At 32.9% G+C, this 26,821-nt stretch overlaps 2 protein-coding genes across 2 annotated transcripts; one reads left to right on the top strand and one right to left on the bottom strand.

Moving 5' to 3' along the window:
* Positions 1–142: 142 nt before the first annotated feature.
* Positions 143–25,556, bottom strand: LOC127279358 (odorant receptor 67c-like). The gene is made up of 3 exons (XM_051301664.1): positions 25,364–25,556; positions 2,970–3,125; positions 143–759 (listed from the first exon to the last, which is right to left on the bottom strand). The coding sequence occupies exons 1-3, from the start codon at positions 25,430–25,432 to the stop codon at positions 706–708; spliced, it is 279 nt and encodes a 92-aa protein (XP_051157621.1). The 5' UTR covers positions 25,433–25,556; the 3' UTR covers positions 143–705.
* LOC127279356 (uncharacterized) lies at positions 13,773–22,289 on the top strand. The gene is made up of 2 exons (XM_051301663.1): positions 13,773–14,399; positions 21,800–22,289. The coding sequence occupies exons 1-2, from the start codon at positions 14,294–14,296 to the stop codon at positions 22,261–22,263; spliced, it is 570 nt and encodes a 189-aa protein (XP_051157620.1). The 5' UTR covers positions 13,773–14,293; the 3' UTR covers positions 22,264–22,289.
* Positions 25,557–26,821: the final 1,265 nt, after the last annotated feature.

Here is a 26,821-nt window from a genome sequence, read left to right as displayed (position 1 = left end):
TATGTAAAGATTTAAATGTCCCACTTGAATAAATGTTTTTCGCGAAACTTTCCTGAACATTTACATATGCGTCACATATAAGGATGCATCTGCGTGCTCAAATGATGTCACGCCGTGCTATAGTTAATCGACACGCGTGCGAGCGAAATGTCTATCAATGTGCATGTATTCTTGCTATCTGGGTTACTACGGAATCCGAACGTAGATATTGCGTTTATTTATTGAGTCAGAAGTCTCTCGTTTGAAAGTTATTGCACGCAGCTACTTAAAATTAGCAACAGTAATTTAATTAAATAATCATGAAAAGTTTATCTAAGAACCTTAATATTTTATAAAAACTTGGTTTTTTTACAGTTGTACTTGATACAGACAGCTTTACATTTATTTCTTAAGAGATAGTCGCAGAAGTTATAGCGTTTTAATGGAAACTTTGACGTTCGATTTTTCAAAGATTCAATTTAAGTGAATTCATTATTGATAAAGACAATCATTTTCAAATTTGTTTGAATCTGTTTTGCCGAAATAAAAAGCGCGATCAATACGAATTTGAAAAAGTAAATTAATTTCAATTCCTCTAAATTTGTTGTTTTGCTCGATGACTTTGAAATAGACGAAATTCCAACATCTTATAGTGTCTTAATCGATGAAATATTCTCAAGCTATGCATGTGTAAATTTTTTTCATATAATATATGTGGTTAAATAATTATCCGTTCGTATTTTGAAGTAAATTGTAAGTTGCGTAAGATATTCTCAAAATCTGTTGATAATAAATTTTATTTTATATTATCAAAATATTATTTTTACGAGATTGTTACACATAATCGATCGTATTTTTATAATATTAGCTTTCGCCTGCGGACGACAAGTATTTTTAAATATTTTTACACTGCAAATACAAATTTATATTGTCTACCATTGAATTTTACATTGTCTTATTTATCTATTTATCTACATTCGCACTGTAAAAATATCTAAAGATGCTTGCCTTCTATATGGGTGATTCTACAAACAAAGGACGAAAATGAAGAAAATATGGACACAACATTTTTTTCTCATTTAAGGTCTGAAAAGTACTTTAACTTCATGTTAATGACACTAAAAAAGATATCTGAAAGTGGCCAGACAAAATATTAAAAATTACAAAAGTTATATGGTTGTTTATAAACAATTTATCCAGGAAATTAAGATCGTGTATTAAAATTCACATTAACACAGAAAATAATGGATGGATTTATACAAAATTTATTACTCGGGGTTTTTCGGGGTTGCTGATTACGAATCCGAGGTCAGTTTTTCAAAATTCAAAATGGCGAATCCAATATGGCGGACAAATATTTAAAATCACTGGAAACTACTTACTTGGTAACTTTGTAGGGTCACTGATAACGATTCCGACGTGAGTAAATTTTAAATACAGAAGTTTTTGAATTATTAAAAACTAATCTAAAGTCCAATTTTTAAGATATTTCTTTAAAATAGTCAAATTTTGAAAATCTGTCTTGAAACTCGTAATCTGGTAATTCTAAAAAAAAAGTATGGAATGAAACATTTTTTGCACGTATAATTTTGAGAAACAGGTTAATTTAAATTAATAAGTTTTCTCAAAATTCGTTCGCCATATTGGATCCGCCATTTTGAATTTTGAAAAACTGACGTCGGATTCGTAATCAGCAACCCCGAAAACCCCTGAGTAACGAATTTTACAAGGATCAATAAAAGGTATCGCTTTAATTATTAATTTGTTTATATAATTTTTTAAAACAAGTTACGTGTGTTCTACTAGAACATAATTTTTCAAATCACAAATCTGTAGGAGTACTTTAAGTGTGTAATAATAAAAAATATTTCGATTTTATTGTGATATTCATACGATGCACAGGAAAAAAGTACTTTTTATTTGTTTATTTATATTAATATAATTATATATACAAAATGAAAATTAAAGATTGGGGTTTAGCAATATCTTAAAAATTTAGTGAGGATTATTTTAAGTCAAGAAAATCGAAAATTGTTCAAAAATGATTAGTTTTACGCTGTTTTTTGTGCTTAATGTATATCCTGTCTCAAAAGTGCCAGACGAATGAGAATTTGGCAATGTTGATTACAAATTGAGAAATCTTGGTTAATAGAATAACAGATTAAATAAAACGCGCGTGATATCACATTTAGTTTAGTTTAATTAAGAACAATAACGAACTGTAACTCCATTAGAATGTTGATTTTTAATAATTTTAACGTGTTTTCATTTGCCAGACGAATGATAACAAAATCCAGGGACAAAATTCAAGAAGATATTTTATAAATAAGGTATAGAGTAATGTCATAATTATTTCCATATTAATAATCTACAACTATTCAAAATTCTTAATACAGTATGAATTTTCCGCCAAACACTTGAAAAATAATATTTTTTCACAATATGAACTGTCAATTACACTGCGGGACATGACAGACGAATAAGAATTTAGCACTTTGATGTGTATTTTTTGCAAGAAATATTTTTTTTCATCGACTGCTTTTTAGTGCCACAATAGAAACCATTTAGATTTACAATTTTTATCAAAAATAAAATTATTTTTTTCAAAATTAATATACAAAGTAAGCTTGACTGCTCATAATTCCCTCGTTTGTAGAATCACCCATATACGAAAGTTAATATTACAAAAGATATGTCGAAAATGAATCATGAATTTAAGAATTTTAAATTATTAAAATTACATAGTACTACAAAAATTGATTCTATTAAATTGAAATAATTTTTTTAATAAAGAAAACCTTTTTTAAAACAAAGAATTTATTTCTTTGATTTAAAAAAATGCGTTTAAACAGAGGTATTTTACTTTAAGCAAAAGAAAAAAAAAATTTTGTTGAACCTTATAGAAATGCCCAAATTTCTTTGATTTAAACAGGATTTCTTAGATTAAAAAAAAAATATTTTCTATGTATAATAGTAATTGATAATTGTACCTGGATAAAAGTGCCGTATGTCATAGGAATAACAGATCCACTCATTAGAATTATCGGATTGCTTGCACGTATACAGATTAGAAGAAGACCATGTTTTGTGTTTTTTGTTAGTAATGTCCAATCCATCATACTCATAACATTTGCCAGTTTCAAACTCTGGTTTAAAATAATATATTATAAAATAATATGATATAATATGAATATGAATATATATATATAGTCCTACTCTCTAAATCTGAATCAGTCATATTTTACTGATTAGCAGTAGAATTCTACTAATTGCCATAGCGAGAATTGAGCAACTGACAATTAGTAGAAATTTACTGATTCAATTAGTAAAATATCAATTACTGATTGAATCAGTAATATAAATATTTGGCGGCGGCCACAAAATCTACTAATTTAATAGTTAATTTTAAAGGTTATGTTATATACAAATTACTAATTTACATAAGTTATTTTCTATTGCTTGCATATTCACTAATTATATTAGTAAATTTCAAAAAATAACTGAAACTTCAGTTAAAATGAAAAGTACTAATTGAAATAGTAAAATTTCAACTGATTCAAATTTAAAGAGATAGCGGATTGTGTGATCTAGTTTGGTCTGAGGCAAAATATTGTAATAAATTAATGAAATAAATTATTAATAGTGCTGAAAAAAAGTATTAAAAAAGTTGATTTGTGGAAAAATTTAATTAAATTAAACTTTTATTAAACACTAATTAATAATTACCCACATAGCACGACTTCTTGCTATGAGATAAAGATATCTGTAGGGTTTGTAAGGTTACCGTGTAAGCCTACAATAAAGTTGATGTCATCTTAAAACTTCCGCCATTACAGTAAGCTTACACAGTAAAGCTAAGGTAAGATTACACAGTAAGGTCATAGTAAGTTTACATGGTAAGGTTGTGGTAAGCTTACATAGTAAGGTTGTTGTAAGCTTCCCGTAGGGTTACTGTAAGGTTGCTGTAAGGTTGCTGTAAGGTTACTGTAAACATAGAATGTTATTACTAAAGAAATTTTATTAATATTTATGCGCAGTAGTTTTCTATGGCACATACGGCTGCGCAGTAAATTTTATTTAACAAACCCTATTGGAGTGCATGAAGTACTTTACCAAATATATAAATTTTTTTAAAAAAAATCATAATGTAATATATATTATAATATAATTATTTTTATATATTTTCATATTACTCTATGTTTACAGTAACTTTATTTGTTTGTAAAATATTTTATTTTTTACTAACAACAAGCATCCCAAAGCCCTATATGAAGTATTTTTGTTCAATTTTTGGTTAAATAACAATAAAAAATGAAATATTTTACAAACAAATAAAGTTATCGTAAATCTAAATTAACCAATTGAAAGTTAAGGTAATTTCGCATTCAACGAGCCCTATATGAAGTATTTTGGATAAGTAGATTGTTAATAAACAATTGCAATGTTAACTAATTGTTTATTAACAATCTACTTATCCAAAATACTTCATACAGGGCTCGTTGGATGCGGAATTACGTTAAGTTTCAATTGCTAACTTCAGAATTACGGTAACTTTATTCGTTTGTAAAATATTTCATTTGTTATAAACATTAATCAATTAATTAATTAATATCTCAAAAACTTTAAAAGATCCCACTCTGAAAATTACATGTTTTGTAGGAATTTAGTCAAGCTTTCCATTGAGATAGTTAAAAATAATTTTAAAAAATCCGATTTTGAGATAAACGTAAATTAACATTTTGACCTTGAATTTCAAGGTCAAATGTTATTTAAAAAAAATTGTATTAACAGCGTGTAGCCCGTCAAAAAAGCTTTAAAAATCATTATATATATGTTAACTTTTCTGCATTCTACTTATAAATATTGTACATTGAAAAAAATCGTTTTTTTCATGAGTCAAAAATTAAAAACGTTGTAATTCAAAAACTATTTTATTAAATTCAATAATAATTGATTTTTAGACTTTCACCAACAAGAACAACATTTTAGAAAAGTATGGATTAAATTCGAGAACTTTTAATTTTTTGTTCGGACATTTCAGGAATTTATGTTAAACTTTACATTGAGTTCATTCAAAAGATAATTTAAGTGATTTGTAAAACAGGAAGACACCATACACATGATATATATATATATATATTGTAACGTATTTTTCTTGACTCTAAAATTACTCTCCAACTTGATTTTTAAGTTTTATTATAACAAACGACAAATAATTCTAATTATCAAAATTACTAAACTTGGACGAAACTGGATTCAAACTTTAATGCAAAGTGACTCGATTCTGAAACTTAATTTATGTTACTTTAAATCTCAGAAAAATCAAATAACAAAATAAGCAAAACGTTACTGTGCGACTTAACTTTTTATTCTTATGGACGATCCCCGGTATGGAAGGGCGCCAGACAACTTTTGTATCGCCGGTATTGTCAACAGGACTAAACTATAATCCAAATCTCAAATAAACAAATCTCAAACTTATAACTAATAAAATATTAATTAAGATCGACCAATAAGAATTATTAATTAAGTCTTCTATACGTGCCGGTGCTAGTCAGTTATGCAGGTCGTGGAGAGAGGGATGGGTTTTTATAATAAGAGAGTTCATGATAACAATAAATAATTCATAAACAAAAATTAGAAATAAAAGAAATGTTACATTTTATTAAATAAATCATTGACATTGATTAACTTCCTTATGACAATTTAAACCGCTCTTACGAAACTTTATTTATTATTTTTATAGCAATGGTAATAACAATTTAAGTTGAATAATGAAGATTCTTACTAAAACAATTACATGAAATTTAACTTACAGTTATGTTCCGTGATGATGGTTGGACCCATGGTAGAAAAACGAGTTATTGCAAATAGTTTGAAGTAAATTGAACTTATTGTTGTTAAACTTTAATAATGTTTTATTAGAGTTAATTTAAATTTATTAATATGACTGTAACCACAAATGACTGTAACTTGAAACACATGATCGAAAAACTATTGAAAATTAAACATGTTGACTCGATGGGGGTTGGGTGGCAAGAGAGATTTTTAAAACTAAAATTCTCAATTTACTATAAATTGACACTAGATGACGCAACGATTTTCCTACTCAAAAATAGAATGATTCAAAAGTTTAGTTGCGAGTGGTGCAATTGTGACGTCAATCACAAAAAATAACGTCACAACTCGCCCCAACCGAAAAAGATTACTGAAGATACTAAAAAAAGTTATTTACTTTATTTCTCTAAAATCGGGACACCAACTAACTGAACTTTAACCAAAAATGGCAAAATATTTTTCAAAAACTATTAACCGTGACTATTATACAAGGTGCACTCCCGGTACTGAGCTAGTGCTCTGGAGATAAACAAAAATTTTAAACTCTTACCAACAAGGGAAGTGATATTTCGAAAAAACTAATACTAATCTAGAAATTACACAGCCACACAAAAAAAAGTACCCGGGCCGGGGAATGAGACCACCATTTCTTGATGTATTTTGATGCGCTGAACACGAATCTGAAGTCCGTTTAGCTCCATCACGTCAGGATTTTGACATAACCTCAAAAAACATAGCTGATTTTAAGTGACATGAGAAATTTTTTAAATAATGGCAGATTTGCTTGAATCTTGTTACTCGGGGGTTTTTGGGGTTGCCGATTACGAATTTAACGTCAGATTTATAAAATTCAAAATGGCGGATCCAATATGGCGGACGAATTTTTAAAAAGTAGTTGGATTTTTACGAAAATTGGTATCTAGGGGTTTTGGGAGTCGCTGATTACGAATTTAACGTCAGATTATTCAAATGTAAAATGGCAGATATAGTACGGTGGTCAAATATCTTTATGTTTCTACATGTGTCTGCATCGAGGGCACCTCCACGTGGTGACGGTGGGCAACGGAGTTTGTCCGCTATCCGGCTAAGTTCCTGGATAATGGCTTTGATGCCCTCATGGCAGACACACGTAGGAAACGTATTACAATGCAGGGACTCGGAACCCCAGTATCGGCGGTTAAGCAGGCTCTCAGGCGTCGTCATCGAGCAACTGCAGCTCTTCATTGATGGGAAACTTGGCTAATGTAGAGTATAATACGACAAGAAAACAACCTGATATAGACTTAAACTCTCATATTTGTAGCAAAAATCGAGACCTTTTTTGTTATATTTGCAGTAAATTCGAGGTAAAGTCTTTGCGGAACAGGATTGACGAAGAAGTACGTAAACTGTATAATGAAATCTTCGGTTTTGAGATTGATCAGATGTCACTGATGTAACGGTGACATACGAAATTTTATATTTATTTTTAACACTGAAACCGTTTATTTCATTCATACAAAAGTAGCAATCTTCTTCACATGTAGGTTTTGTCCAAACTGTTGGATAAGAGTATTTGATAACTCCTTATTTTTAACAGATTTCCAACCAAAGATCATCTTTCTGCAACAATTACAAATGATGTTCGGAACCCAATAGAAGATAGATCAATCTCAAAACCGAAGATTTCATTATACAGTTTACGTACTTCTTCGTCAATCCTGTTCCGCAAAGACTTTACCTCGAATTTACTGCAAATATAACAAAAAAGGTCTTGATTTTTGCTACAAATATGAGAGTTTAAGTCTATATCAGGTTGTTTTCTTGTCGTATTATACTCTACATTAGCCAAGTTTCCCATCAATGAAGAGCTGCAGTTGCTGGATGACGACGCCTGAGAGCCTGCTTAACCGCCGATACTGGGGTTCCGAGTCCCTGCATCGTAATACGTTTCCTACGTGTGTCTGCCATGACGGCATCAAAGCCATTATCCAGGGACTTAGCCGGATAGCGGACAAACTTTGTTGCCCACCGTCACCACGTGGAGGTGCCCTCGATGCAGACACATGTAGAAACATAAAGATATTTGACCACCGTACTATATCTGCCATTTTACATTTGAATAATCTGACGTTAAATTCGTAATCAGCGACTCCAAAAAAACCCCATGATACCAATTTTTGTAAAAATCCAACTACTTTTTAGAAATTTGTCCGCCATATTGGATCCGCCATTTTGAATTTGAATAATCTGACGATAAATTTGTAATCAGCGACTCCCAAAACCCCTAGATACCAATTTTCGTAAAAATCCAACTACTTTTTAAAAATTCGTCCGCCATATTGGTTCTGCCATTTTGAATTTTATAAATCTGACGTTAAATTTGTAATCAGCGACCCCAAAAACCCCCGACTAACAAGATTCAAGCAAATCTGCCATTATTTAAAAAATTTCTCCTGTCATTTAAAATCAGCTATGTTTTTTGAGGTTATGTCAAAATTCTGACGTGATGGAGCTAAACGGACTTCAAATTCGTGTTCAGCGCATTAAAATACATCAAGAAATGGTGGTCTCATTCCCCGGCCCGGGTACTTTTTTTTGTGTGGCTGTGTTATTGACAAAACTCTTAACTGGTTATTTAAAACTGAATGGGAAACTTTCCAACTGAAATTTTGTTCAAAAATAGAAATGGTGAAGACTAATGAAATGGAGTGAAAAAGTTAAGGGTTATTTTACTGAAGGGTGGTAAAAATGAAAGAAGTTAAAAAAAATATAACAAAGTGAAAGTTAAAGGTTTCTGTGTCTAGTAAAAGCGATATACAAGAGATGTTGAAATAAATTAAGACTCGAAATGTTAGAAAGATTCACATTTAAATTAACTCAAAAATATAACGGGGTGAAAAGTTAAATAAATTAAGACCTGAGATGATCCAAAGGTTCACATTTAAATTAACACAAGAAAAAAATATAACGGAGTGAAAAGTTGAATAAATTAAAACCTGAAATGATCCAAAGGTTCACATTTCAATTGACACATGAAAAAAAAATAATGGAGTGAAAAGTTAAAGGGTTCTATGTCTAATAAAAGCGATATACAGGAGATGTTGTGATTAAAAATGAAAAAAAATGATGTAGTAATAAACCGGTTTTAACTGTAGCATTAACTGTAGCTCTTTTTTTTCTCACCATGAATCCTTACAAAGTTGTTTTTTTTTGCTTTGTATAATGATTCTAAATCATTCTCCCCCCTCCTAATACAGTAGATGACAATGACGTTTGGTCTAAAATCGTCGACAATTTAACAATTATAAGCTCAATATAAACTAAAAATTTAAGTGAATAATATTTACGTGAAATATTTGGAAAAATTAAGTGAAATTATAAGTTAACAATAAGTGAAATACAAGTTAACCATAATTAAAATAAGTGAACATTAAGTGAAATAAGTGAAAATTAAGTGAAATATAAAGTGAAATGAGTGAAAATTAAGTGAAATATAAAGTGAAATGAGTAAAAATTAAGTGAAATAAGTGAAGGAAGTGAAATTTTTACCTTTAGTATGGGCGGTGGCGATGATGGTCGTGGTCCCGAGGGACGTTGGTACCGTATCTAGGGACATACGGTCCCATCGCTTCCCATTTGCTGCTGCAGCGTGGGCACGTTCGGGTGGTGTGCCCATGGCTTCCACACATTTAGCAGAACCTCCGCCTGGTTTGTGCGTAATTGCTGAAATTGTGCCCCTCCTGATGACAGTTCCAGCACACACGTTGCGGAGTGGGTGGTGCACCTGGCGCAGGGTACGAAGACGTTCCAGGTGCTTCGTCTTCGGAACTGTCATCGACCCAACGAACGAAGCAGGTCGGCTCCTCTGGATGGCTGCGACTCGTTCCAGGTGTGGGTTTGAGTCTGCAGTCGCGACTCCTGCTTCGGCGGCTCGGCCTCCTATAGCGTCGCTCGTGGTGGTAACTCTCTTCCAAGTGACTGGACCACTACTGGGGTTCCTCTGGCCGGACTTTTGGCTTCGGGAAGGGTCCGAAGGGATCCACCGTTTCCGGTGTATCCTCCGAAGGTGAGGATACTGGGTCCAGCTCCATCAAGGCCGGGGGCTCTGCAGTTGCTGCCGGCGATGTTGGTGCTGGCGATGGTGGTGTTGTTGGTGCTGGAGTCAGGGGAGTCGTTTGTGTTGACCGCTCAACGACAACGAACTCCGTCTGTACGTCCTGGTCCACCATCGTCGGCTCTTCCAGTGGCCACTCCTGAATCTTTGTGGGTAGGACCGAGCGTTCCGCGAGGTCGGTCCTCCATCGAATTGGGCACTCCTCGTTGTCCCGATGGCTATAGCGAGCCACCATTTCCTGGATCACACTGAAGAGGCCAGGACGATACTGCTCCAACCAGACCAACGAAGGAATGAACGGCCGGATCGGGTCCCAGAATGGGTCCTCCTCCAGCCTCACCTCAACTTCCTCCGGTGGTCCAGGAATCCCTCCAGGCCCGTTCTGTTCTGGTGGTGGCGGGTTTCACGGTGGAGATGTGGGGATACGCGGATCCTCCAACTCCACTGTCTCGTCGTCGGACTCGGCTGGTGACGGTGCTCGAGGTACCTCCTCGATGTCCATGTCCCCGTTTACAACTTCCGGCCAGTCAATTATCTGAATACTTGAGAAGCTTGAGCTGGTAGAGGGGCTGGGACTGGCGGGGACTTGGACTTCCTCATCAGGATCTGCCAGTAGGAGGTCCTCTCATTCCTCCACGTCGTGCCACTCCTCGTCCGATTCGGAAATGTTGAGGACTTCGATGTTGGAGTCCTCCTGCTTAAACATGTTAGGCCAATAGTACTGGAGAGCGGTTCGTCGGTGTGTCTTGTCAACTCCAAGATGTCCGGACTGTGGTGTTGAATGGTTTTCTTGTAACACACGTAGACGAGATTCTCGGCACAGCACTAATTTCCAGGCATTTAAATCTGTGACTTCTGTTTCTGGAAAGTTTTCTGGTTTGTGATAATAAAGTCGATTGTTCTCGATTCGCCAATTCGGAAATTTGTCAGGATAATTTTCTACTTCTCGGAAACGTCTAAGATACCAGCGGTCCTCGATTACATCAATTTGGTTGATGTGTTCAATAGCATGTTCAGGTATACGTGACAGAGCATCTGGAACATGGTGGAGCGCACCCTTTCGATGGATAATTGTGAAATTATATTCAAGGAGCTCTAAACTCCATCTCGCGAGTCTGTCTGTAATGTAAATGGTAAACTGAAGTCTGGACATGCTAATGTCGGAGCGGTAGTCAATTGTATCTTCAAAGTTTCGAAGGATTTTACTTGAGCTTCATTCCACTCCCAAGATTGGTTTTTCTTGACCAGTTTGTAAAGCGGCGCAGCCAATTATATATGTAATCCTTTTTATAATTATTATTCTATTTTTCTGTTTACACACGGAGAAAAATGGTGCGCTGAGATTATAGTAAAAATATCCTATGGAATAGTAATAATTATACTTTTCTAGTAAAAATTACTATTAATTGTAAAATTTACTAAGCATGAGTAAATATTACTATTTCTGGTAGTAAAAATTACTGATAGTAATTATTACAATAGTGTTTTTAAAAATTGCTACAGGTGTAATAAAAATTGCTTTAGGATTTCTAAATTTTATAACGCGCCATAGTAAATTTTATTAAATTTTGTATTACTTTTTACATTCGACACTTTTTAAATATTACTCGTAGAGATTCTAATAAGTAATACTGCGAAATATAAAAATTGCTACTGCAAGTAACAACTTTTACTATTGCAGATCAAACTTTTGACTATTAAAATAGTAATCCTTACCACAACTACTATACACCTGTGTGTGTGTGACGACGTCACTACGGTCATGCGCAGCGTTCGTAGCCCGGCGTCAAAGTATGCAATTCATGTATAACGAATAAATACTTAATTTCTAATTAATTATTCATTAATTAATAAAAAAAATATTATAACAATTATTATGGATATAATAATAAAATAAATTAAAAAATATAAAGAAATAAACTCATTAAGATTATATAGTAATTATAATTATTATTTACTTCAAAGTTTTTAATTATTATAATGTGCAATTCCAGCTTTATATAAAATTATTAAAAAATTAATTTACGTAATTCTTATTTATTTTATATAAAATCAGAATAAGTAACAAAATAAGTAATTTTAATTTTATTAATTAAATTTTTTATTAATGTTATTTTATTAATATTATTAAAAATGTTTATATTTTAATTCAATAACTTATCTAATAAATAAATACAATTTAAAATTGACATTATTAAAGAAGGATATGTGCGGGTAAACAAAAAATTTTCCTATAGCGATTGCGTGGCCGAGAGGCTTAATGTAATAGCTTGCGATGTTAGGTTGCGTTTAGATATAAGTAAGGCAGGGTTCGAATCTGTATAAATGTAAGATTTTTCGATATGTTTCGTTGTTAAATTATAAGTATGAACATGTAAAAAGAGTTAAACTTGTGAATTAATGAATATAATACACATATAGAATGTTTATTATTTGGAGAAAAATTTTTTGAACCCATTGATTATTTTATTTTAATTTATTAAAATAAAACAAGAAAATATATATAGTTCTTTTTATAAACGTTTTTAGTGACAAACGCGCAGGCGCGCAGCTGAACATGCGTCGGCATTCCCACCACCCGTCGGTATGAGGCGCGCCGTTGTAGTGGTACGGATTACTACTTTTAATAGTAAAAATCCATACGAAATAGTAATAATAATTGCTCCGCTTCATAATAAAATTTGCTTCGTTACTATAGTATTAATTGCTCGGGACATTTTAAATATTACTCAGCTTTTAATAAAAGTTATTATTTCTTCATCAGTTCCCAAATTACTATTTGAAAGTAGTATAATTTTTAATAGAAAATGTTACAATTATTACTCTTCTTTTTCTCCGTGCAATAAATTTACAAGTGTTACTTAAATTTTTAAATGTATGATATACGATTCAATTTATTGAATAGTCTATTCATGAAAAATATTGAACAATTCTCTAGAAATTTACTGAAGTAACAATAAGAGGAATATTTATAATTAACTATTTTGCATTTAAATAAAGAAAATATTTTTATAAATGTAACGATGATAATGAAATTACAGCTTTCTACCATTTAAGTGCATATGACGGGTGATTTTTAGTATTTACCTTGTATTTATTCCAATGCACTAAAAATTCACAATTTATAGATTCACCTGCTTGTTCTGACCAAATGCCCAGCCTATCATCATGAAAAAAACGAAGACAATCTTGAAGGTGTTCCGAAATCACGTAAATTTTTAGTATAGCTAGTATAACTTTTTAGTATAACTTCATTATGTTTTGATCTAAATCTTTTCTAGCTTGTCTTGCTGACAAACAACTGGAGACGTCTTTATGCATCACTTTAAATGCGTTTATGTAAGGCAGCAAGCGAAGCCGACCAACGTTGGTCCAATAACACTGAAAATTCACGTGATTTCGGAACACCTTCAGGGTTGCCTTTGTTTTCTTCATGGGGGATTTGTCAGAACAAACAGGTGAATCCATACATCGTGAATTTTTAGTCATATGCACTTAAATTGAAGAAAACTGTAGTTTCATTCTCATTATTACATTTATAAAAGTATTTTCTTTATTTAAATGCAAAATAATTATTTATAAATATTTCTCTTATTGTTACTTCAATAAATTTCTAGAGACTTGTTCAATATTTTTCATGAATAGACCATACAATAAATTGAATGGTATGTCATACATTTAAAAATTCAAATAATACTTGTAAATTTATTGTAAACTGAAAAATAGAATAATAATTATAAAAAGGATTATATATATTGTGACGTGGCATTTTGCCACACACAATAATTAATATTATTTAATTATTACCCATCAAAATGGGAATCTTCCTTTTTCCTAAAAATAAATAAAATATAAAATTAGACAAAAAATATAATTATTTGAATGTATTAATAAAATTAAAATAAAATAATAGATTAAACCTGCCAACTCGTCGAATCACTCTCGTATAATTTTGATTAATAAAATTTAGTATACTCGCGTCCAAATTTTTTTATGTTATCACGAGGTATTCTCGACATCCATTCCTGGTCGCTCATCCTTATGAAGTCAGCAGGGGAAGTACTTCCTGGTGCATATATTTGGATGAGATTCCTGAATATTCAAGAGCACCAGGAAGTCGAAAGAATATTATTTGTTTTGATCCTGTCAATAATGGGGGCAACCATTTTGGATTAGAGGACACCACTACGCCCTCTGGTCGAGTTGCGATCTACTTTACCAGCAACATCGATGAAATTTATCGACGCGCGATATATTGATTATCGACACATAGAAAGTAATTAATTACTTTCACTGGGACTCACCACCGAAAAGAAAGCGTGAAAGGTGACGCCGACTGAAGTCAAAGTTCAGCCATTTAATTTATTCATTCTCGTTTTGATGGTGATTCAGGCAGCAGGCCACAGAATTTTGTGCAAAGTAGAAATTAATTTTAAAAAATCCATGTCTGGACGAGGCGGTATACGGGGTCGGCGTCGTATTAGCGGTGAGTCCCAGTAATCTAAAAATTTCATTTCTCGCCAGATTGGCAAAATATAAAAGAAAATAATTAGTAAAAATAAAATGATGTTTGCTTCTCCGCATGGTAGGCGGAATAATTTTGTAAATTCGGCCTTAGGCCGAATACTTTAATTAAATTTTCAATTGTTTTGTTTGCAGAAAAGTGATAAGTTAATATTAATAGAGAAAAGATTAAATGTGAAATTAATAAATTATAGTCAATGTAAAATCAGTGAAGTGATTAATGTGTTTTTCTCCTTACCTCCCCCTCTCCGCGGTTTGCTAGGAAACTTTTCTAGCATTTTCTGAACTAGTCCGGTAAAAATTTAAAATAAATCAATATTTAATTTTTGTATATTTTTTTATATAAAATATTCTGGCGCTAAAAAATTATCCCTTTATAAAATAAAAATAACTTAAAAATATATTAACCTCAAAGTGTAGATAACATTTTTTTCTAAATAATTTTTAATTATAAATAATTAAAATTATAATAATAATTATTAATAAATTAATAATAAATAAAAATAGGCAAAATGTTATAAATGGCACTCCAACAATAGGGCCCGAGAAAAATACATTAATTTTAAAGCAAACATCATTTTCAAAAATAAGTGAAATAAAATATTGAAGTTTTGTGGTGAGAACTCGTGTTATATTACGCACGACCATATAGTACAATAAATACATGATAATAATCATTTCAATGAGTCAAGGTCGCACACATAAAGAAACACTATTTCTCACAACATCAAGGTTTATTACCATTATCGAGAATCAAAATTATAAAAGTAAATTCGGTGAAAAATAAAATTGATTTTTTTTGAATAAAAATCAGTTTCATTTATTATAAATAATTTAAAGAAGGATTTGGCTGAGTCATCGCCGCCTTCTATTGAATTGAAGTTATTGAAGGAAAATAATTGAATTGTGTATTCAGTTCTTAATTGCGAAAAAAAAAATATATATATTTCAATTGTCTCTTCTCAAATTTTTTTTTTAGCAAGTGATGAAAAAATAAATAAAATTTTTTTTTATAATTAAATCAGGAGAGGATATTCTCCCTGATAGATACTAAATAGTAATTTCTCAAATAACAAAATTATTTTTTTTTAATTGTTTCAAAATTAATAATAATTAACTTAATTATTTCCTGTCATTATTCCTCCAATGGACATTGAACCGTGATTATTTTTTTTTTTGTACAAAATCTTTTTTTTTTTGACTATATTGTGGACAACAATTTTTCATTTTTTTTTATACAACAAAATTTTTTTTTGTAATTGAGGACTGATAGTGTACTTGTTTATTTTGTTTGGTTGACCTTACTCTGACAGTTCGCTATTTTTCCATTGATCCGGTTCCTAGTTAAATAAAAGAAAAAGTCCAAAATAAAATTTAAAAAATGTCGGAAATTGGAAATTGGTTTGAAAACCCTTTTGTGGATTGGCCTTTGCCAAATCTAAAAATTCACTTGGCTTCGCACAAGGTTAATACTGTCGGGTCACTAGAGGTCCTTCGCGATCGGGCCTATCGCTTTCTTAAATTTTCACAAGGAGATAGACAAATAAAATGGACCCCAACGGATGAATTGCAAATCGCATCATACGTATCTGATGTAGAATCAGTGGTAGATTCACGCGAAGAAAACCCTCCTTCACTGGGAAAAATATCGAATACTCCCACATCAGAAATTTCAATACCTTTTTCGAGTACAGTATACTGTACTCAAAATTCGAATATCCCTGCTATCACAACTAGTAGTTCGACTTATTCATTTGTAACAGTGGGAAATACATTAGCGAATACGGTCTATTATCCTAGAATGAGTTATACAAATGAGTTTAATAATAATTCGGGTCGTTGTACTCCCTTAAGTGAAAAATTTGAAACTCATAAACCAGGTAAAATGTCAGTAACCATTCAAAAGTCAAATCAGGAATTCTCATTACCCGCTTACTATGAGAATTTGTCAATTCAAGCTAGTAAGCCTTTAATAGATTTCGATAAAGAAATTTTCGGTCATAATTCTTATGGTTTCGAGTCAACAGAGCAAAATGATTGTCTATTGACACCTAATAGACCGAAACTTGAAAAAACGGCAGATAGAAAAATTAATGAGACTAGATCAGCATTTAAACCAATAAATAACGATAGTTATAATCGGATAGATACTAGGCAAGACTGTCTTAACCCGAAAACTAAAGAAATTCGGAAAAATTATCCTAATAATAAATTATTTTCGGAAAAACATAAATTCAGTCAACCGTCGGTTAATTCGAGAAAACCATTAGATACAATAGTTCGAAAATGGGGTATTAAATTTTTTGGCGACAAAACCTCGAGCGTTGAGGATTTCTTATTACGAGTAGAGGATGCCATGGAAATCTCATCACTTCCGGGTGAAGATGTTCTTCGTGCAGCACCGTTGCTCTTAGATGGAATTGCGCTTCAGTGGTTTAGGTTAAATAAAAATAATTGGTCCTCATGGGACCAATTCAAAGGGGCGTGTCGAGCTAATTTCGGGGATAAAAATTATCAGTGGAGACTTGAAGAACAAGTCCTAAATCGAGTGCAAGGTCCGGATGAGTCCACTACAAATTATATCATTAGTATGCAAGGACTCTATTCTAAATTCACTCGGCCTGTCTCGTTAATTGAAGCATTAGATAGAATATATTTTAATCTCCGCCCTGAAATGAAACGTTCAATAAGTAGACGCGAATTTAATACCGTAAATGAATTATCTGTTATAGCTGCCGAAGTTGAGCGCATGTTAGAGTCGCTTAAAATCGAAAGAACTCCGGTGAAGCCGGAAAATTCATTTTTTCCAGAATTCGCTTATTCGGGAAATTTTGAATCTAAATCAACTTCAGTTTCGGAGAATAAAGAATCGGTAGTAGTAATGGAAAGAATGACTAAAGTTTTAGATATTTTAGTTAATAAATTAAACTCAAGTTCCGCGAATAAAAAAGAAGCGAAAGTTTCAGATAATACAAAAAATGCGGATGTTAAGAAAGAAAATAGCGAGAAGCCTTTTGCCAATAAATCAAATTCAAATAAATCACAAAGTAAACAGTCTTCGCAGGTAAAGAAAAAGTTCCGTGAACCTAAGCCTGAGCCTCCTTGCTTTAATTGTGGTAAGGATGATCATGCGTGGAGGAAATGCCCAGTAGTGTGGGAAAGATTCTGCCACATATGCGGAGAAAAAGGCGCTACGAAGTATAAATGTGAATCGGCTTATTGTAAGGAAAACTAAAGAAGGAGATCAACCTTAGGGTCGATGATCCTCCTAATTTAGTTTTACAGACCCTTGCTAACAAAATAAAAGATCAATCGGATAAAACTAAAATAACCGCGATTAACGAGGCTCGTGAAAATTACATAGTAGAATCTAGTTCGAAGTTAGAAAATCTAGTTGATAAAAATTTGGATAACAAATTAACGAACCTGATTAGTGCATCGATCATTACGGATCATAAATCGAATAAAGTTTTTGAACAACCTATTAATTGTAAAATTGAATCGGTTGATACTATTCCGCATAATATTAATACTCCCGACTTAGCTTGTCATAGCGGACAAGAGGGAAATGAAATTAATAAATTAGGCGGTGACGGTACCCATTCAAGACCTTATATTAATATTATGATAGGGAATTCAGAAATTAAAGCACTAATAGATACGGGTTCAAGTAGAACATATTTAGGTTCGATAGGAGAATCTATAATTAATTCGAATAATTATAAAATTCGTAATAATAAACAAAGCAGCGTTTTATTAGCCAACGGTGCTATAGAGCCAATTATTGGTGAAAGTAGATTACCAATAAGTTTCGCGGAGTTAACAAATGAAATTAACGTCCGAATCGTTCCAAAACTAACGGAATCATGCATATTAGGTATGGATTTTTTGCGAACATTTGGAATAATAATTGATATTAATGATCAAAAATTGTGGGCATCAGATAAACCGATTGTCAGGGTAGATTTTAGTCAAGTCGATTCGAATAATGAGGAATTATGTGCAGGATTAGTTGAGTTAACAAATGAAGAAAGAAAACATCTCGAAAAACTTCTAAAAAACATTATTCCTCCGTTTCCAGAAAAACTACCTCCTGCTAAACTTGTAGAGCATGTAATAAATACCGGTGACAGTGCCCCAATTCGTCAGAAAAATTATCGAATGTCGCCTAAGGTATGCGAAGAGTTCATTAAATTAGTTAAAGAACTCATAAAAATAGGAGTTTTAGAAGCATCAAATAGTGATTGGTGTAATGCGGTCGTAATGGCTCGTAAGCCGGATGGTACCTACCGCCTCTGTATTGATTTCAGGAAAGTTAACGCGGTAACAGTTAAAGACTCATATGCGTTACCTTTCATGGCGGAAATTTTGGATAAACTTAGCTCAGCTAAATATATTTCCAAATTAGATTTGAAATTAGGATACCATCAAATACCGTTGAGCGAAGAGAGTAAAGCAAAAACTGCTTTCTTCGTTCCAGGATTAGGCCTAATGCAGTATAAAAGAATGCCTTTTGGTCTCTGTGGTGCACCAGCCACTTTCCAAAGGCTAATTGATAAAATAATAACTCCTGATATGAAACCTTTTGTATTCGCATACTTAGATGACTTGATAATAGCTACTGAAACATATGAGGAACATCTTATATGGCTCGAACGAGTTATAAATAAATTATCAGAATCAGGCCTTACGCTTAATCCAGATAAATGTAACTTTTGTGTGCCTGAGGCAAAATACTTAGGATTTGTAGTAAATCATAAAGGCTTATCAGTCGATAATGAAAAGGTTCGTCCCATATTAGATTATCCTCGACCGAAAACGTTACGTCAACTTCGTCGGTTCATTGGAATTACCTCGTAGTATAGGAGATTCATTAAAAATTACGCACAAATTTGTGAGCCGTTAACACGTTTAACGAAGAAGAATCAACCGTTTAAATGGACAGACGAGCAAGAGGTCGCGTTTAATGAATTAAAAAAGATCTTAGCTTCTCCCCCTATTATGGGATATCCGGATTTTAAAATCCCTTTTTGCATTCAGACAGATGCTAGTAATTTCGGGATAGGAGCTGTAGTCACTCAAATTCAAGATGGCCAAGAGCGGGTAATCGCTTATGCCAGTCGCATTCTTTCTGATGCGGAGCGTAATTACTCTACAACTGAAAAAGAATGCCTGGCAGTCATCTGGGCAATTAAAAAATTCCGATTCTATTTGGAAGGTTATCACTTTACAGTGATAACCGACCATAGTAGTCTAAGATGGTTAAAAAATCTTAAAAATCCGACCGGAAGATTGGCCCGTTGGTCACTCGAGTTATTAGAGTATGACTTTGAGATATTTCATAGGAAAGGATCGATGCATGATATCCCCGACGCGCTTTCCCGAATGTACGAGGATTCGGAAGAAAATAAAGTCACGGCTATTGAAGCTATTGACGATGAATGGTATAATAGGCGTCGCGAATCGGTAATTAATGAACCTCAGAAATATCACGGGTGGAAAGTAATAAATGATAGGTTATATCGTTACCGAAATAATCCTCTGCTCGAAGACCTCATGGATGACCTTAATGCATGGAAGTTGGTAGTTCCGAAGGAAGACCAACTTTTGATTATGCGGGAGGCACATGAAAATCCTCAGGCAGGGCATTTAGGTGGTCAAAAGACCTATGATAGACTTGCGATAAGATATTTCTGGCCGGGTATGTTCAAAGATGTAGAAAAATTCGTGCGTACTTGCATCACTTGCCAATTAAATAAAACGGAACAATCAAAACCGCGTGGTATAATGGGACAAAGAATAGTACAAGAACCCTGGAGTGTTGTAGCGACTGATATAATGGGTCCGTTCCCCAAGAGTACACGAGGTTTCGAATATTTAATTGTTTTTCAAGACCTATTCACGAAGTGGATAGAAGTAGCACCGCTTCGTACAGCAAATGCTACCACGGTAATAAATTCATTTCGTGAACTGGTAATAAATCGCTGGGGTACACCGCAAGTATTGCATTCGGACAGTGGTACCGAATATCATAATAATGCTATTAAAAGCCTAACTATGGCTTATCAAATACATCATTCATTTAATCCCTTATACCACCCACAGGCGAACCCTGTAGAGAGAACCAATAGGGTTCTCAAAACAATGATACGGTCATTTATCGGCGAAAATCATAGGAACTGGGATATTTTTGTTGGTGATTTTCGTTTCGCGTACAACACGGCGCTGCATAGTACTAATCGCGTAACGCCGGCGTTTCTAAACCTTGGCCGAGAGCCAGTCCCTGTGCGGTCTATGCGTCGTCTTGTGGAGGGGGAAAACGAGTTGCCAGTCGCTGATGTCGCAGAATGGACAACTCGTATGACCAGACTTAATGACTTAAGAGAGAAAATCTGTCAAAATCAGGATCAGGCATTCCTTAAACAAGCGAAATACTATAATCGTAGGCGTCGGGATCTACAGTTCAAAATAGGCGATCTAGTCAAGAAACCTCTACACGTGTTATCTCGGGGGCAGGATAGGTTTGCTAGTAAATTAGCTCCAGCTTTTCATGGTCCGTTTATGATAGTAAAAGTAGTCTCGCCAAATGTATATGAATTGTCCTCGACAGAAGGCAGGTTAGCTGGAAGGTATCATGTTTCCCATCTTCAGCCCTATTATGTGCTTGAGGAAGACATGGAATCGTCTGATTCGGAAGAGGGGCGAATATTGGATCGGGAACTAAACGAAATAATTTGGTCTGACCCTGAACCGGAAATAGAGAATACTGATCAGGAAAATGATCTAGAAGTAGGAAGAGGTCCTGATAGTTCAGGCGAACCCCATCGGCGCAGAAAATTGCGCAATCGTTCATTTTCGTATTAAGTGAAATGAAATTGGCGACCTGTCAGAGGGGTCCATGAGTTAATTCCAGAGAGGATTATAAAATAAATAAAAATGTAAGATGGAGAGAGTTATCAAAAATTTGACCTTCTAAAACCAAATCTTTGTTGAAATTAGAAAAACTCATAAAAAGATTCTGTAAATAATTTTGTAAATAAAAATATATAAATCTTTAACTAAATAACCGTTAATCATCTTAAAAAGACCACTTTTGACCGTTATTTATCTTAATACAATAGAATTGGGAAAACTAGGTCATATTTTTGCTCTACATTACATTGAGATTTTAATCCAGTTAGATTTTGTATAGATGCTGCATGGACCAACTAATTTAATTGGTCCATGACCGCTAATAAATATTAAAATGATTAGATGAAATTGTTTTGACATAAATTGAGAATATTAAGTTAACCTCTCTGGATGACTCATGGTAGTTCCATAGTTATAGATGATAAGTGATAATTTGGTCCTTTTTGACAGCTGAAGTAATTCGCCAAGTTATGGGCGAAAGCGAGGAAAATGAGGAGGTGGAATGCCTGGTGGTAGCCAGAAGCTTGTGGCTCAGGGGAAGGGCCCCGTCGGAAGCTTCCGATTTTACGGAGGAAAATTTGGACCAGATGATCCGGCGAATAGCCAGTTCCCCATCGGAACCATTGTCTTTAGAGGAGGAGGGTCTTCTTCCTAGGCCCGAAAGTCCCCATCAGGCGGAACAGCCTGTACAGGCGGAGCCCATTGCTCCTAGTCAAGAAGTTCGGGAGGTTCGGCCCAAGAGATCCAGGGAGTGGTGTATGGAGCAAGTGCGGCAGCAAATTGCTTCAAAAGCCAGGACTCCTGGATACTGGGGCAAGACGGCAGCAAAAGCTGGTCGCTGCGGCTATTGTGTAGGGGAGGGCCATAATTATTTTAATTGCCCGATCCGCATTAACAAAAACAAAAAAAAATAATAATTAATTAAATTGTATCAATTCTTTTTTTTTGTCTCACTCTAAACCCTTGTGAGGGAGGGTAAATTACCCCTCACTATTAAATTAATATTTTTTTATATAATCCTGTTGTCTTGACGTTATTAACCCGACAAACTGACCAACTCCTCTCCTTCACAATAATATTATTAAGCTAATTAAACATAAATCCTAAAAAAATATAGAGAGAAGAAGTAAAAATAAATAATAATTAATAAAATCATTCAATGCCTTCTAAATTTTGATTTAAAGGTTAAAATAGTCGTTCGATGAAAGTTACATAAAATTTTTTTTTATTCTCGATGATTAAAATGAACAAAAATTTGAATAATAACAAGTAATACTAAAGAAATTAAAATAAAATAAAATTTTTTTTTTTGAGAGCTGATCTGGCGAGGGGTGGTTCCGAGATCTGGGGCTTACCTGCTCGACCCCATTGGGCCGAGTCTTGGCAGGGGAGAGTTGTGACGTGGCATTTTGCCACACACAATAATTAATATTATTTAATTATTACCCATCAAAATGGGAATCTTCCTTTTTCCTAAAAATAAATAAAATATAAAATTAGACAAAAAATATAATTATTTGAATGTATTAATAAAATTAAAATAAAATAATAGATTAAACCTGCCAACTCGTCGAATCACTCTCGTATAATTTTGATTAATAAAATTTAGTATACTCGCGTCCAAATTTTTTTATGTTATCACGAGGTATTCTCGACATCCATTCCTGGTCGCTCATCCTTATGAAGTCAGCAGGGGAAGTACTTCCTGGTGCATATATTTGGATGAGATTCCTGAATATTCAAGAGCACCAGGAAGTCGAAAGAATATTATTTGTTTTGATCCTGTCAATAATGGGGGCAACCATTTTGGATTAGAGGACACCACTACGCCCTCTGGTCGAGTTGCGATCTACTTTACCAGCAACATCGATGAAATTTATCGACGCGCGATATATTGATTATCGACACATAGAAAGTAATTAATTACTTTCACTGGGACTCACCACCGAAAAGAAAGCGTGAAAGGTGACGCCGACTGAAGTCAAAGTTCAGCCATTTAATTTATTCATTCTCGTTTTGATGGTGATTCAGGCAGCAGGCCACAGAATTTTGTGCAAAGTAGAAATTAATTTTAAAAAATCCATGTCTGGACGAGGCGGTATACGGGGTCGGCGTCGTATTAGCGGTGAGTCCCAGTAATCTAAAAATTTCATTTCTCGCCAGATTGGCAAAATATAAAAGAAAATAATTAGTAAAAATAAAATGATGTTTGCTTCTCCGCATGGTAGGCGGAATAATTTTGTAAATTCGGCCTTAGGCCGAATACTTTAATTAAATTTTCAATTGTTTTGTTTGCAGAAAAGTGATAAGTTAATATTAATAGAGAAAAGATTAAATGTGAAATTAATAAATTATAGTCAATGTAAAATCAGTGAAGTGATTAATGTGTTTTTCTCCTTACCTCCCCCTCTCCGCGGTTTGCTAGGAAACTTTTCTAGCATTTTCTGAACTAGTCCGGTAAAAATTTAAAATAAATCAATATTTAATTTTTGTATATTTTTTTATATAAAATATTCTGGCGCTAAAAATTATCCCTTTATAAAATAAAAATAACTTAAAAATATATTAACCTCAAAGTGTAGATAACATTTTTTTCTAAATAATTTTTAATTATAAATAATTAAAATTATAATAATAATTATTAATAAATTAATAATAAATAAAAATAAAAATAGGCAAAATGTTATAATATATAATCCTTTTTATAAAGGATTTATATATATATATATATCATGTGTATGGTATCTTCCTGATCAGATAAAGAGGTAAAAAAAGTGATTTTATTTTGTTTTTATGTTTTAAATAAGTCTATGTAAATAGATTTTCTCTACATTTTCACTTCATTTAAAATCTCTTCATCCTGACCACCGTAACAACTTAGAACCGAACTGAACAATATTTAGTTCTGTGGGTAAAATCGCGCATAAAAATAGAGACAATTAAAATTAATTGAATTTAATAGTTTTTAATAAAAGCTGAATTTAATTAAATTTTTCTATAAGGATATGCAATGAGATGATGACGGTGGACGAAGGAAACCTCCTTTTCTATGAGGAAAATATTAAATTACAAGGTTTGCAACAGTACGTTTCATCCACCTCTGGATTATCATTACAAATAGTAATTAATACAAGTGTTTGGTTGAGTTCAAAATCAATAAGGTTTTAAACTATCACCAACACTAAATACAGCTAGACATATTTCACCTATAAGTGCAGGAATCGTCGGTTCTTATCGTTGGAGTAAATGACTCGTCGGATTTATGCTGAAAAAAATATCACCTAGAAAGTAAATTTTTCTCTTCAATTAACATCTCTAGAAAAGTAACAATAAAGATTTTTATTATTTCTTAAGTTATATTATCCCCTATTAAATTAAATAACTGGAAAATAGTACCCGACAACACCGAAACTTTCCTAAAAATTTCCTAAAGATTTATTTGAAATGTTCGGAATATTTAATTCCAATGTTTAGTGAAAATTGTGTAAAGATTTAAATGTCCCGATTAAATAAATGTTCAGGAAAGTTTCATACTAAACATTTATTTAATCGGGACATTGAAATCTTTACACAATTTTCACTAAACATTGCAATTAAATATTCCGAACATTTCAAATAAATCTTTAGGAAATCTTTAGAATAGATTCGGTGCTGTGGGGGGCAGAAAGTAATAGAATTTCTATTAGCAGTTTTATTAACTAAATTTTTGTTCCTTTTTTCAACTCAAATCCGACGTATCATTTTTTTCTACGAACCCAAGGATATTTTGCCCAATTGTTCAGTATTTGCTGAAGTTACACATATAGAATAGCTGGGATAAAGTATTCGTTCAACCAGAATGGATAAATGGTCTATCGGTAGAAGAGATCCTAGATATCTACAGAAGGTCAAAGGTCTCTGAGTAGGTCTTTTCGAGTCTCAAATAATATGAGCGTAGGCTAAGTCTCTCAATTACTAATATGTGCTTAAACTAAACTAATAACAATAATTATTAATACTTTTAGTTGTACATACTTTTAACATAACTTCATTTCCAAAATGACAATAAAGAAATATTTGAAATAGAAATGTTGTTAACACCATACTTTGGATAACAACCCTGTCATTAATTTCATTTTTTATAGATAAAACGAAGACGAGAGTACAAATATTTAAAATTGACCAAAAGAATTGAATGCCAAATACAATACTAAAAATATCGTTTACTCTACTGCTAAACCTATAATTTTTAAAATAATGTTGATAAATTGCATTATTGTTTTTTTGTTGGGATATACCCAGCTAAACATTTCTGTACAGGATCCTTAAAGGTTCCCTGATGAATCCTGTTAAGAATCCTACGCGGGATCCCACTAGGATCCGTTGCAGGATATTGGAACAGGGATCCAGTACCTGTGTACAGGAACCTGTGCAGGAACATTAGTTACTAAGGTTCCTTTGCAGATTCCTGTACAAGAAAATGTATAAAAATAATTTCATGCTAAGGTTCCTATACAGGAACACTCGCATGATCCTCTTAAGGAAAATATTTCACTTTCTTTTCATGCTAAGGAACATTTGTAGGAACCATAAGAGGATCCTACGTAGGATCCTAGGTGACTTTTTTTAAATAAAATAAAAAAAAATTTTAATTATTGATGAATATACATATATTGATACATTTAATTTTAAAAAATCTATTGCGCAGACGTAGAAGACATAGAAACTACCTGCGCAACAATAATTAGCATGGGATCCTGTGGAGGTTCATGTACAGGAATTTTTATTTAAAAATTTGTTTTAAACTTTCAGACAAAGGAACCTGCAAAGGAACCTTAGGTAACTAATGTTCCTGCACAGGTTCCTGTACAGGATCGCTGTTCCAATATCCTGCAACGGATCCTAGTGGGATCCTGCGTATAGGATTCTTAACAGGATCCATCAGGGAACCTTTAAGGATCCTATGTAAGAACCTCTAGGTATCCTTTAAGGATCCTGTACTGGAATTTTTAGCTGGGTATATATAATAAAATTCATAACACTACTCTACTGTAAAAACGTATATAAGATTTCACATTAGACCACAAAAAAGTATTCGCGTGAGATTGCTTACAAGATCTCAGGTGAGACACGTAAGTTCATGCAACTGATTTTACTAGATATATAGTAATTTATTCCACGAGAAAAATAAATTAGAAAAATATCTTATTCACGTTTTTACAGTAAGGTATTGGAAATTCCTATTTGCTACATATACACGGAGAAAAATGGAAAAACGAATAAAGTAACTTTTACTACTTTAAAAGTAAAATTGGACCTGTCCGAAGTTTCTGCGCATCTCTGGCAACTTTTACTCGAAAAATAGTAAAATTGACTATTTCTGTAGTAAATTTTACTGTTTCCGTAGTAATTTTTACTATTTCTGAAGTAAATTTTACTATTTTTGGAGTAAAAGTTGCCAGAGATGCGCAGAAACTTCGGACAGGTCCAATT

The sequence above is a fragment of the Leptopilina boulardi genome, unplaced genomic scaffold, assembly GCF_019393585.1.
Source record: "Leptopilina boulardi isolate dan_hultmark-lab unplaced genomic scaffold, ZJU_Lbou_2.1 LbouV2_216, whole genome shotgun sequence".
NCBI classification, from domain to species: Eukaryota; Metazoa; Arthropoda; class Insecta; order Hymenoptera; family Figitidae; genus Leptopilina; species Leptopilina boulardi.
This window is presented reverse-complemented; position numbering and strand designations above follow the sequence as displayed.